This window comes from Cornus florida, unplaced genomic scaffold (assembly GCF_030987335.1).
Source record: "Cornus florida cultivar Cherokee Brave unplaced genomic scaffold, ASM3098733v1 CherokeeBrave_3.0.0_Hap2_Chr06, whole genome shotgun sequence".
NCBI lineage: Eukaryota > Viridiplantae > Streptophyta > Magnoliopsida > Cornales > Cornaceae > Cornus > Cornus florida.
In genome coordinates this window covers 107,818,930-107,833,284 of record NW_026775576.1, presented here as the reverse complement: position 1 = coordinate 107,833,284, position 14,355 = coordinate 107,818,930, and the positions used below count along the sequence as shown (strand labels likewise).

The following is a 14,355-nucleotide window of genomic DNA, read 5'->3' as shown; positions in this document are numbered from 1 at the left end:
CCAACACTTAGACACACAACTGGACAAAATACCACTAACCCGAGTCCATGTAACATAGATTGCTACAAAGCAACCACATGATACTTCCTGGTGGTAGCATTCCCAATCTGTCTTCTGTATCTCAGTTTGCTTAAGATGTCCACAAAAGACTACACATGATACTTCCTGGTGGCAGCATTCCCATATCCATCTTCTGTATCTCAGTTTGCTTAAGATGTCCACAAAAGACTAAGTTACTTAGCTGGTTGCCTTTCCTTCCGCAATTATGAAGTTAAGCTCCTCTGCCTAGTAGGTTAGTTACTCTTTTAAGTATTTATACAGGATGGGAGATTTTTTATCATGCTCAAAGATGTCTGAGCTTTCATCACTTGCTGCATCTACTACTCTAGAAAGAGAACTTTGATTGTATCCATTCATCCTTGAAGAGGATACAACTTGTAAAACCCATTTGGGATTGCTGTTAGAATGATGAAAGCGCTTTTAACAGTAGAGCTGCCACAAAATTGTTATCAGTAAAAATCATGTTATGTGTTTGGTGATGCATTTTATAAAGCACTTTATACTTGAAGCACGTTTAAATTTGTTTGGTAATAATGTTGTTTAAAGCACTTTTATTACTAATTTACTATATAAGACATACACTAATAACAATGTTGTATGATATTAACGTGCATGATTGCTGGTTAACAATTGCATGATTGCTGGTTAACATTGCATGATTACGGGTTATAAAACTAATTTAAATCCACGTTACAACTGAAAATTAGTTTAAAATTTTCACTCTACACAAGCTATAGTTTCTGTGTGGCTTACAATGCGAACAATGATAGTGATGCAGATCAGTAAGGGATAACACTATATTTATAAAGAAAAGTGAGGGACTAAATTGTCAAAAAAAAAGTAGTTACCTAATTTTGCCTAGAACGCAATTCCAAAAGCTACGATTTTTGGCTTGACGTTAACGCGCTTTTGTTTAGGAAATATCTATGGCCTAAACGTACTTTTTTAGTCACCAAACACATCTAACCGTATTTTTTTCAATCAAGGCGTTTTAGCCGTAGAGAAGCAATCCCAAACAGGCACGTACTCAAACTTATATATCTAAGATTTTTATAAAAGGGTTCTGAACCCTTGAAGTCTAGGTGAGAGGTGCTCACTTAGCAAAGGAGGAACAAGCTTGTGAAGCCTTGTAAGGGTTTGCTCCACCTGTGAAGGGGAGCTTGATAGTGGAGGTTTGAAAATCTAAAGAGGTGCTCTTGAGTTGTGGAAGTAGGCACGAGGTCCGAACCACGGAAAATCGCTTGTCCTAATGTTTGCATTCTTCTACCCTTGCCTCTTTACACTTGGTTTTATATTATTGCTATATTTGGTTGCACAGCAAGTGTTTGGGAAAAAGGCCAAGAACTACAATAGTTTGCCTAAACATCCCCCCCCCCCCCCCCCCCCCCCCCCCCCCCCCATCCCCCAAAAAAAAAAAAAAAAAAAACCCTACCACACCGCCCACCCCACCTCCTCCTCTTCTTGAGTCATTGTTTGGGCAACAAATGCCATGTAAGTCAGAGAGTAACATGGACTCTATTATCAACTCAAGTCAAAGAATCTTAAAAACCCTACCTAGGGAAATAAAAAGAGAAGAAAGAGTTATTGTTTAGTTAAGACAAACAAATTAAACTTCCACCAATATATAGATCATCAGGCAGGACATTATTTTAATCCAATTTATTTTGATCTACTTGTGTCAATATAAAATTCATGAAGTTCAAGTTGATGTTATGAAGTCCTTCTAGGAAGTGAAAGTAAGAGACATCAATATCATATTCATGCATCATTGCAGGATGCTATAACAACTCCTGAAGAGTGTGGATTCAAGACCATGGGTGTATGCCACCAACATAGAACCCGAAACTTATGTATTGCCACAAACGTAAAACTGGGATCTTTACAACAAAATCTATTAAGGTTATTGCACGAGTAAAATTGCATCTTATAACTCAGTTCCTAATGCAAAAAAAAAAAAAAAAAAAAAAAAAAAGGAGAAAAGAAAAGAAAAGAGAGGGAGAGAGAGAGAGAGAGAATGCCAAGAAACATCTCTTGAGGTTTCTAAATAATACTGGTCCCTCCTAAAGTTCCACCAATAACCAATTCACTCTAGCATCATTTACTGCCCCAGCCAGTGAGAAGCCAAAAACGACTGTTGCACCCTCAAAATAAAAAATAAAATATCAGATATACTTACTAGAATGGTGGCATCAGTATTATAACAATTCTATTTTTTTTTTCAATTTACTGTGAATATATCAAAACAACACCTAAAAGCAGCCCCCCCAAAGGGACCAAGAGAGAGATGGTATAAACCAAAGTTATTGTGAATAGATAACATTACCTGAATTGGCTCGATCAAGAGAACCAATGATGTTATAAAAGAAACAACACCAGAACAATTGAAAGAACTACTTGACACCACCATCGAGCCAACACAAAATATAAACAATGCCCCAAAATATATAATGTGTACTATCTGAGGAATTAATGCCTTCATTTTCTTCTTTCTCAAACATTCGGATAGATCAACATGAGCTAGCCATTGAAACCTGGCACTCTCGCAGAGCTCTGCATTGTTTGCCTTCACAAAGAAAATCGAAGGGAGGACCTAAAACATAGCAATATATACAACCAGTTGCATCAATGAATAAGAAAAAAACAATCTAATGAGAGCGTTCACCACACATTTGAGAAATGACAGAGAAGATACTGACTAGAACTACTAGGTAATCAAGATGAAAATCGCCTAGAATATCAAGAGAAAGGACAATGATAAACTGAATGATGAAGATCAGGCAGGTTAAGAGGGAATCCAAATAAAGAAAAACAAACAATGTCAATCTAAACAAGCTGGACATTTTAGCATAACCAATACAAATAATGAAGGTCCAAGTACTCGCAAGAAAAAAGAACCATAACCAAAAAAAAAAAAAAAATCCCCAGCTGATGACCCCCCGACCCCCCCCCCCCCCCCCCCCCCCCCCCCCCTCCCTCCTCTTTTTACCCACGAAAATAGGAAAAAAAAACATGGAAATGAAGCCCAAGGGATAACAGTGTTCCAAGTAAAAGGACTAGCAATAGCATGAAGGTAATGAATATTAGCCAGAGAAGATAAAGGTGGTGGCAAATGCCATGAAGTTAAAAATATTAACAAAAGAAAATCAAGCAGAACCATGGCTTTCTTGTTATGAAATCAAAATGTAGGTATGGGGAAGGAAAGAAAACTAAGACAAAACAAAAGGTAAGACCCTGGGTCCGTGACAAGCAACCCTATAACAACAGAGGCCAACATTGGCTCCACCATAGCCAAATGTGACCTGGGGAAGCATAATAATCTAATTCTTCTAGCAATGGAACTGAAGACTGGTCTATTACAACTTTCAATGTAAATTCTAATACTAATAGTCTGTCCACAACCCAAGCCTTCCCATTGGCCCCCGGGAAAAAGTACACAGGACCTCATTTTATGTTGACCTTCATGCATATTTATGTGCCAACAGAGTCTCACACTTCGAACAAGTAAGCATGTATGCCGGGGACTTGTGTGAGATTTTATTTTATTTTATTTTTGATAAGTAAAAATGTATTAGAAAGCGTTCAAAAGGGAAACGCATCCCAAGAGCTGTACAAAAACCAAAAAAGAGAAAGGGAAGTCCTATGGACCCAAAGAACCCAAAGAGTCCACGATTTCATCGAAAGATGTACAATTTCTCCCCAAACCCCAACTAAAAAGAGAACAAATAATAGAAAACTTCAACGCCCCAATGGAGGATTCCTCCCCGTCAAAAGATCTTCTACTCTACTCTTTCCAAAGGCTCCACCAAACACAGAGGGGGGTCACCCTCCAAAAATCGCGAACATGTGGCCTCACCCTTTGGCCCCTCTAAATGTCAATCAAATCCCTTGAGGTTTGGGGCATAACCCAGTGGACACCAAAAAGTCCCAAAATAAGACTCCAGTAGTCATGAGCCACAGGACAATGCAAAAAGAAGGTGATCTACAGACTCTCCATCATTCTTACACGGACAACACCGGTTGACAATGATTTGTCTTCTACTCCTCAAATTGTCCAGAGTCAAGATCCTACCCCAAGCTGCGGTCCAAAAAAAGAAGGCCACCCTAAGAGGAGCCTTCGAATGCCAAACCGTTTTCCACGGGAAAGTGGTGTGAGATTTAACAAATATATAATGGAACCAAGGCAAAAGGAAGCAAGGAAACCAAAAGGCTTTAATTAGAAATTGACAACCGGTGGCTGATTCTGCCAAGAGGAAAAATAATTTAAACAATAGTTATCAAAGTTTGATCATGACACAACTAAGTCAACATAATGTCACTGCACGTATATAACCCTCATTGTGGGTCCTATAATACCAAAAGCCCTTCCCATCACAAGACATATATCTAAACATAGGACAACTATATTTGTACATGAACACAGTTTGCACTACTATGAATTTGTGATACATACAAAGCCACTCTAAACAGACTCGAGTAGGAATATCAAATGTGAGTGCATGTATAGGTGCTAGATTTGTTAATCCCTAAATTACAGGAAGAAGGCGTGCCGCATTATTGAACTCTATATTTTTTCTTGTCTCAACCTTAGCATAAACTTAAGTTTCTATCCAAATTAAAATATTAAGCCTGCGTGCTTGATTCAAAGTTGGCAATACACCATGGGAACATATAAAGACAATCTAGATAAGTTCTTTCAAACTAGGAATCGTTCTTTGTTCTTCTGCATTGTTCAACATTAGGCTTTTTAAAAAATAACCCATGCCCAAACAGATGTCATGGTTTGTCAAAACAGGTATTTTATTGAAGTCTCCATGTAAAAGAAACACAAATGATAATTGCATAATTTATACATAATTGATCTCCGAAATTATATTTGTTAGTATTTTATTTTAGATTATTTTATAAGATGCCACCTTACCAAGAGGATACAATCAAATCGTCTTCACAACAATATTAAAACGAAATAAAAGAATAATGCTAGAAAAAGGAGAACTGCAAAGTTGCAAAGCAAACTTTATCTGCTGTAAACATAATAATCCATTCGCTAATCTCCAAAACTAAACTGATTGAACCCTAGAAATTACAAGGCTTTATATAGAATTTCTTCCTCGCCAATCCTAGCCTCAAATTAACTAACTACCAAATATAAAATAAAACCAAAATGGTAAAGCTGCTGAAAATCTGAAAACTACTCAAAAAGGAAAGCTGATGAAAATCAGAAAACTACTCAAAAAGGAAAGCTGATGAAAATCATTAAACTACTCAAAATAAGGAAACTTTCAAAATATGGAAACTTTATGAAGCATCACCTAGACCAGCTCCTATTCCATTTGAGGAAAGGTGTTGGGATGGTGGCTTTAAGGTAAAAATTCCTGAATTTGTAGGATATCTTGGTGTTTCTTTCAGGATTGGGAGATAGAGGAGGCCATTCGTTTCTTGGAGTTGCTGTATCGCCAAAGGATTGTGGAGGAGAATTCGGATTGTTGGTCTTGGGCAGCAAACTCTCAGGGGCTTTTCGAGGTGAGGTCTTTCTTCAAGTGTCTCTCTTTTGATCCTGATGTTCGTTTTCCTTGGAAGTCTGTTTGGCATTCCAAGGCTCCTCTCGAGGTGGCGTTCTTTGTGTGGACTTCGATTCTGGGTAGGATCTTAACCCAGGATAATTTGCGTAAGAGAAGCCAGGTGGTGATCAATCGTTGTTATATGTGTCTTAGTGATGAGGAATCAGTGGATCACCTTCTCATTCATTGCTCTTTGGCTAGAGCTTGTTGGGATTTGATGCTTGGTTTATTTGGGTTTTCTTGGGTTATGCCAGGATCTGCGAGAGGGTTGATTGAGGCGTGGAGAGGTTGCCCTGTGGGGGTTCTCAGTTGGAATGCTTGGAGGGCTACGCCGCTATGTGTGTGGTGGTGTATTTGGCTTGAAAGGAATAGAAGATATTCTGAAGGAAAGGCGATGTTGATTTCGGTGCTTAAATTCTCGATTATTTCCACTCTTTTTTGTTGAGTTTCAGGAAAAGATCATAGATCGTTGAAGGAAACTGTTGATTTTTTGGCCTCTTTGAAGGCTTGAGTCCTTTGTGGCTTTTTGTATTTTTCTTGGGATCCGCTCCATTTTTGAGCGTTTTTTATAAAATCTTTATTTATCAAAAAAAAAGAACCACCACCACAGGAGGAGGAACCTATCTATAACAATGATGACGAGTCCAATGAAAAAAAATTCATCACGCGTGAGGAGACATGGTTAGAAAGTTTCTATCATGATTCAGGGAATGATCCAACAAGTGATCAGTCATGGTTGTTCATAAAATCTACTACTGTAGAACCATTTGTTGAGTGGAGTAAGCCTCTAATTTTTTATGAAGAACCACACATTGAATCATACGAGTCAAAAATGCCTATGGATTGGGATCAATTAGCAATCTTTGAGAAGGAGGCTACAAAAGAAGAATCTCAACATGAAGGAAGCTATGAGAATGTGGTGTTAACAATAGCAATGGAGACACAGGAAGCGCCTAACCTTTCACCGACCGGAGTTTTGCAAGAATACAAGTCTGACTATTGGTTGGTGTTTGAAGATTCGAGCACTAAAACAAGTTTACATAGCTTGGAAAATGTGGTGGATCATAAGGCTTTTGGATTCGTGGAGGTCAAAAATAATGGATGTAACTTTTATGATATGATTTGGAGTAAATTCTTGGAGCGCACTACAACTGTTAGGAGTGCGTTGGAACAAAAATTAAAGTTGATTAAACTTCTATTTGAGGATACATGTTCCACTGAGTTTTGCAAATCTACCCAATTTCAAAGGAAAAAGAAATCTAGCAAAATCCATGCTGATTATGCAAATGTGTTCTTTGTTAGTGTTAGAAGATTATTATGTTTGATTCGAGTTCGGAAAAGTTCATGGAAATTTGCTTCTAACTCAAGGACGAGTTTTCTCTCACCTGGAGGGACTGATGCAGTGCAAATGCAAGAGGATTTTCTTCAAACAGTTGAACTGTTGAAGATCCTAGGAAGTCTAGATTAAAATTGCATTAGTAGGGGTAGCATTGTTTATGGGTCTTAAATCTGTCTTAATTTTATGTTTAATGTTTGCTTTAAGCTCTAGTAAGGGTATTATTGTCATTTTGGTTTTATTTTATAAGTCCTGTGCCTTTTAAGTGAGTCATTTTTTTTGATAAGTAATAATAAATTAAAAAAGGCGTTCAATAGGGGAACACGTCCCGTGGACAAAGGAACCAGGGATTAAGGCCCCAAAGAATCCAAAAAAGAGATTAAATCAACAAAAGAGGAACACGAACTTCTGTTCACCTAACAAAAAAGAGAGCGAATAATAAAAAGTTTCAATGTCGCTGTAGACGACTCCTTCCCTTCAAACATTCTATTATTTCGCTCCTTCCAGATACACCACCAAATACAATGTGGTACAGATCTCCAATAAGCACGAACGCTCCTACTCACACGACAACCTCTCCAACTATGAATTAGCCCCCTAGTAGAGCGTGGCATTACCCAACACATGCCAAATAGGCCAAGAATGAGATTCCAACAATCGTGCGCTACAGAGCAATGCAATAGGAGATGATCGACTGACTCCCTATCCTGCTTACATAAACAGCACCAATTAACAAGAAAATTTCCACTTTTCCTCAGATTATCGATCGTCAGAATTTTTCCCCAAACAACAATCCATACAAAGAATGCCACCCTAGTAGGGACCATGGAGCACCAAATAGTCTTCCATGGAAAATCATAGGATGCAAAATTAGACGGACATAAAAACAAGGACCTTACTGCAAAACCCCCGTGAGAGGAAGGAATCCAAATCAAATTGTCAAAACCCCTGCCAATTCCTTCTTGCCAATACAATTGATCCAAGAAAATGCTCACCTCTTCCAACTCCCAATTCTGAAATGAACGCCGAAAATGAACATTCCACGTAATCCCACTATTATCAAGCTGATAACAGTTAGCTACTATGGCATGTTTATCAACTGCAATACTATATAACCTGGGAAATGTACGACATTAAGGCTGGTTCCCACACCAAAAATCATCCCAAAAGCAAACGCAACTACCATCCCGGGAGAAGAAAAGGCATCCCATCCTTGCCGAATGGATTTCCAAGCCCCAACTCCTCCCGCAATAGAAACCGGACGTGTAGTCCATCCGCCAACATCTTCTCCATACCTGCAAGACACTAATCTACGCCAAGGACGATGTCTTTCCTTCCCGTATCTCCACAACCACTTACCCAGAAGAGCTTTATTAAAAGGGATCAATCGTCTAATACCAAGACTCCCCAACTTAATACGCTTGCAAATTTGCTCCCATCTAACAAGATGACACTTGAACTCATCTCCCCTTCCTCCCCAAAGGAAATTCCTTTGAATTTGTTCAATTCTATCAGCAACGGAGCATGGAATTTGGAACAAAGAAAGAAAATAAGTGGGAAGACTTGATAAAGTGCTCTTAATGAGAGTTACTTTATCCCCCTTAGATAAATATTGCTTCTTCCAACCAGCCAACCTCTTTGCATACCTATCAAGTACAGAATCCCAACTCCCCACTAACTTGGAAGAAACCCCTAGGGGCAAACCCAGATAAGGGATGGGAAAGGAATTCACCCTGCACCCAAGAACTGCAGCTAAAGAAGAGATGTCTTCAACATTCCCAACCGGGACAAGCACACTCTTGGCCACATTCACCTTTAACCCGGAAACTGCCTGAAAGCAAGCCAGAATACAGCTCAAATATCTAAGTTGAGACACATCAACATCACAGAAAACCAAAGTGTCATCTGCAAAGAGTAGATGTGAAATCTCCACCTGATTGTCAATATCTCTTCCCACCCGGAATCCATTGATAAGACCAAGATTCTCTGCCCGGTGCCGGCGCCGGCGCATGAGTCTGCTTAAGCCTTCCATAACAATTAGAAAAAGAAAAGATGACAATCGGTCACCTTATCTTAAACCTCGAGAACACCCGAAAAAGCCAGCTGGAGAACCATTCACAAAAATTGAGAACTTGACAGACGAAATACAGGTCTCAATCCATGTCCTCCATTTACTTCCAAACCCCATTCTCTTAAGCAAATAGAGAAGGAAACTCCAGTTGATATGATAATAAGCTTTCTCAATATCAAGTTTGCAAATAACTCCAGGAACACCGCTACACAACCTTGAATCCACACATTCACCAGCAATAAGAACTGAATCAAGAATTTGCCGTCCTCCAACAAAGGCATTTTGGGAATCTGAAATAATCCCATCCATAACTTCTCTCATTCTATGAGCCAGCACGTTAGCTATGAGTTTGTAAATACAACCCACTAAGCTAATAGGACGAAAGTCCTTAATATTTTAAGCGTTTCCCTTCTTAGGGATAAGGGTAATAAATGATGCATTGAGCGATTTTTCAAAAACACTAGTAGAATGAAACTCCTGAAAGGTACTCATCACTTCATTTCTCACAACCGCCCAGCTTTCCATCAAAAAGCGCATAGTGAACCCGTCTGGCCCCGGGCATTATCCCCATTACAACTGGATAAAGCCTTAAGAACTTCTTCTTCAGTAAAAGGAAGCTCTAACCCATCTCTCTCCAGCACAGAAATGGCCTCAAAAGGAAGACCATCAAGCTTAGGTCTCCAACCTAAAGGTTCTGTGTAGAGCTTCTAATAAAAAGAAACGATCCCACTACGCACCTCTTCCTCCCTCCACAACTCCACGCCTTCAACCCGTAGACGACCTATATGATTACTCCTTCTGTGAGCATTAGCAAGTCTATGAAAAAATGTTGTATTACGATCACACTCTTTCAACCAAAGAGCCCGGGATTTTTGTCGCCACGAAATTTCCTCCATGCAAGCAATCTCAGCAAGAACTGCCTGACAGGAAGCTCTCCTAATAGAAAGAGACCCCACATTCCCACCCGCCTCCTCAATCCGATCAATCTCAGAAAAATCAGCAAAGACTCTATTCTTCCTCCATTCAAGATTTCTAAAAACATCCTTATTCCACTGCTTAAGAGCGAGTTTGAGAGCTCTTAATTTCTGTGTTAATATGAAGCTAGGTGCACCTATAACGATCACACCCTCCCACCAAGAACGAATAGTCCCTTGGAAGTCCTCCGCTCTCAACCACATATTCTTGAAACGGAATGGGGTTTTCCTATAACATAAACCCCCACAATCCAAAACTAAAGGAACATGATCAGAGGTGACCCTTTCTAAGACCGCCTGAACAACGTCTGGGAATTTTTCTTCCCACTCCCCGGATATCAAAAATCTGTCCAATCTTGAGAGAGTAACTAGGTCTCTACCATTAGTCCAAGTATAGGTTGCACCTTCCATTGGTAGATCAATGAGAAGGTGCTCATCAATGAAGTCGGAGAACTGATCCATGTCTATGGACCTTCTTCCTCCAGTAGACCTCTCTAAAGGGAACCTGACTGAATTGAAATCCCCACCTAAACACCATCTAAGGACTATTTAGTCATTTTGTAGCTCCTTATTCTGTTGGAGAAAATACTAGCCTTTAGATTACATCTATTTGAAGGGCTAGGATTATATCTTTGCTAGGGTATCCCTTGTGTTTTAAAAAAGGGCTGTTCCAAGTTGTAATCAGCAGCCTTTTATGTATTATCAATATATCTAGTCTGTTGTAGCAGCTTTTTATCTCTCCCTTTTGTTAGGGTTTGAGTTGTAGGTGTTTTAAGCAATTTGTTAGATGCTCTTGCACTTGGGCTTGCCACTAGGTGACTCAGCCAGGACGGCGGGCAGTTGGGACCCGATGATTGAGCGGTTTGAGAGAAGGTTGGCTGGATGGAAAAGGCAATATCTCTCGAAGGGCGGAAAAGTTACTCTAGTGAAGAGTACATTGTCCAGTCTTCCAACTTATTTTCTTTCGCTTTTCTAGATTCCCTCCTCTATTGTTGGAAGACTTGAGATGCTTCAATGGAATTTTCTTTGGGGTGGTCAGGGGAGGAGTTTTTTATCATCTTATCAAGTGGGAGCGTGGGATTAGGTTTGCAGGCCCTTTCAGTTGGGAGGGCTTGGGATTAGAAGATTGGCCCCTTTCAACAATGCTCTCCTAGGCAAGTGGTTATGGAGATTCGGCAGTGAAAGACATAGATTATAGAGGATGGTCATTTCATGTCGCTTTGGGGAGGAGAGAGGGGGTTGGTCAGCTAGGCCAGTTATGTCTGTTGTCGGCGTGGGGTGTGGAGATCCATTGGGAAGGGGTGGGATGAGTTCTCTAAACATATTAGATTCAGAGTTCAGGATGGAAGGGACGTCCGGTTTTGGGAGGATACTTGGTGCGAGGATCGCCCATTGTCTTTTCTATTCCCAAGGGTGTTCAGGATTGTTGTTGACAGACATGCTTTGGTTGTTGACTGCTATCGTCTTGATAGCGGTAGGTTGCCTTGGGATGTGCGGTTCCGACAATCCTTTCAGGATTGGGAGTTGGATGACGTCACTGGTTTGTTGGCTATCTTGTATAGACAGGAGGAGGATAGTACTAGTGCGGATTCCTTGACTTGGGTGCCTTCTACACAGGGGACTTTTTAGGTCCGGTCCTTCTTTTTCTGTCTCTCCGGGTTTCACGGTACCACTTTCCCATGGAAGGCGGTTTGGCTGTCAAAGACGCCTCTTAGGGTGGCCTTTTTTGTGTGGACCGCAGTTTGGGGTAAGATTTTGACTCTGGACAATTTAAGGAAGAGAAGACAAATCATTGTCAATCGGTGTTGTCTATGTAAGAATGATGGAGAGTCCGTGGATCACCTTCTTCTGCATTGTCCTGTGGCCCATGACTATTGGAGTCTTATTTGGGCTGTTAGGTGTCCGTTGGGTCATGCCCCGAACCTCAAGGGATTTTATTGACATCTGGAGAGGCCAAAGGGTGGGGGCGCATGTTAGCGATTTTTGGAGGGTGACCCCCCTTTGTGTTTGGTGGAGCCTTTGGAAAGAGCGGAATAGAAGATCTTTTGACAGGGAGGAATCTTCCATTGGGGCGTTGAAGTTTTCTATTATTTGTTCTCTCTTTTGTTGGGGTTGGGGGAGAAATTATTCATCGTTAGATGAAATTGTGGACTTGTTGGGTCCTTTGGGTCCATAGGTCTTTCCCCCTTTCTTTTTTCTGGCTTTTGTACAGCTCTTGGGACGCGTTCCCCTTTGGAACGCTTTCTAATACATTTTTACTTATCATAAAAAAAAAAAAAAAAAAAAGCTATTCGTTAGCTTAATCTTGCTCTCTGTTTTCCCTTCATCAGATTTATTTCTTTTCTTTCAAAGCTGATTGCATTAAAATATCTATTTGTTCCAGGTGTAGTCACTTGTTTTGATCTTCTTATTGCTATCAAAGTTGTTAATAGATCAGATCATTAATTGTTCTTTGCATTCTATAGATTCCGGTGAATGGTTTTAAAATTCCCAGTGAATAGGTGTTATCATGTGTATGGATTGTGAGCATATACAAATTGTCTGGATTCTTTAGAAATTTGATAGACCCACTGTCCTAGTTTTTATCTCAGAAATATATATATATAAAGAGAGAGAGAGAGAGTGTGTGTGGGGTATGGGTTTACAAAATTACTTTTTCAAATGAAACCCCAAACAGGGTTTATCTTCGCATAAGGGCTTGATCATGATGGGCTCATGGAGATGAGAGTTCCTTTCCTTTGATATGCATATACATACATATATATATATATATATATAAACTTCAATTCAAATCCTATTAAAAAAATTCTAATGCTTCAATGTGCGAAAATGAAATGGGTTTCCCAATTTTATAACTAACTGTCTAATGCCAAAATGAAAAATGCATTTATCCTGATTCATTGCTCATCCATCTGTCTCTCTGTCTCTCGTTGCCTACACCAGCATCTCTCTCGCTGCCGAGCACCCGAAAGAATTTCCCCATCTCTGTCTCTCTAAACCTCTTCTCTTTCTCTCTCTAAATCTATATCTGTATGTATGTTTTACTTGTGTAGGAAAATTAGGTCTTGTGATAAACAATTTTAAAAAACACAAAACAAATTGAAAATGGGATGAGAACAAAGGAAGGAGAGAGTGTGAGGCGGCATTGTTTGGTTCTTGGGTCTCATTAATAAGAGATGGCAGTACAATAAGTTTTTGTTGTTATTTGAGGGCATTTAAGTAAAACACGCAATTCTGTTATTCCATTTGATGGTCCGTCACTATTATGGGAGTTCCCTTTTACAAGGTTTACTTTTTAGAGGAGGACAAAGTAATTTTTGAAACCATAGGGGAGGTCCGTGTAATTATGGCAAACCTTGGAAAGGTCAGTGACTCAGTGTAATTTACGCTATTTAATTGAAATTATGCCTAACCAAGGATAGATCATCTATGAATTTAAACAAAAATATTATGTATTGGATGTGTGGAAATTAAATTGAACATTTGGTAAATTTGCAATTAAAAATAGAAGTTGTGATGATTAGAGATGGAATTCCAAGCGTTGGTACTTATTTCCATTGTTTTTTTATTATTGTTCTTTTAGCTTCAATCACTCAATTTTTGGATTGAATTAGTTAAGTTATGATTTTAGAATTAGGTTGTCCTAATCAATCCCCGTGGGAACGATCTCGTAATACACACCATGTCTACACACGATTCGTATACTTGCGAGTTTACTTTGATTTAGATTGATCTATTAATTAAGTTGATTTAAATTTACATCAACAAACTATTAGGGAAATAGTGGATGATAATAGCATGTGAAATGAACATGGCATGCACCTCAAGTCACAACTCCTGAAATTAAACAGATAACAGTAAATCAACATGATACAGTTAGACAAGAATGACCAGGACTGCAATTTAACATGCATTGAGAATGTATTTGAGAACAGATAATTAGATATTAAGGACTAAGGACCAAGGTTGTTAGAATTGGAACCATAGGATCGGAATCGTAGGATCAGATAGATTCTATAAATCTATTAGAATTGTAACTCAAACCAACTTTCTAAATCAAATATTTCGATATAAGTAGAGAATAAGGCAAAATAACCAAATAAGACACTCTAGAAAAATCAATTAACATTCAAACATACTAAGACACATGACAAACATTTAAAATCAATTTCTTGATTTCAACAAAAAAATTCAGCAAAACAATCAAGCAAAATCTCAGAGAAGAAATTAAAGTAAAGCCTAAACAAATAAAAAAAAAAAAAAGGGAACAGAGAAGTAGAGAGAGAAAAGTACAATTTAGTTGCCTAATTGTGTGACCAATTTAGTAGAAAAGTTATACTTTGGTTAAAAAAAAAA

The 14,355-nt window shown here is 39.0% G+C and overlaps 1 protein-coding gene across 5 annotated transcripts in view; it reads right to left on the bottom strand.

The window, feature by feature from the left end:
• The window catches only part of LOC132313782 (ABC transporter B family member 29, chloroplastic), a 67,737-nt gene that overhangs the window by 32,940 nt on the left and 20,442 nt on the right, over window positions 1–14,355 (bottom strand). For 3 of the 5 annotated variants that reach the window (XM_059812727.1, XM_059812726.1, XM_059812725.1), the window contains exon 4: window positions 2,384–2,650. The exons of 1 other annotated variant lie outside the window; for it this stretch is intronic. In XM_059812727.1, the coding sequence (XP_059668710.1) occupies window positions 2,384–2,650 (267 nt within the window). The remainder of the gene's footprint in view (window positions 1–2,383; window positions 2,651–14,355) is intronic. One more of the 5 variants, XM_059812728.1, reaches the window with a different exon arrangement.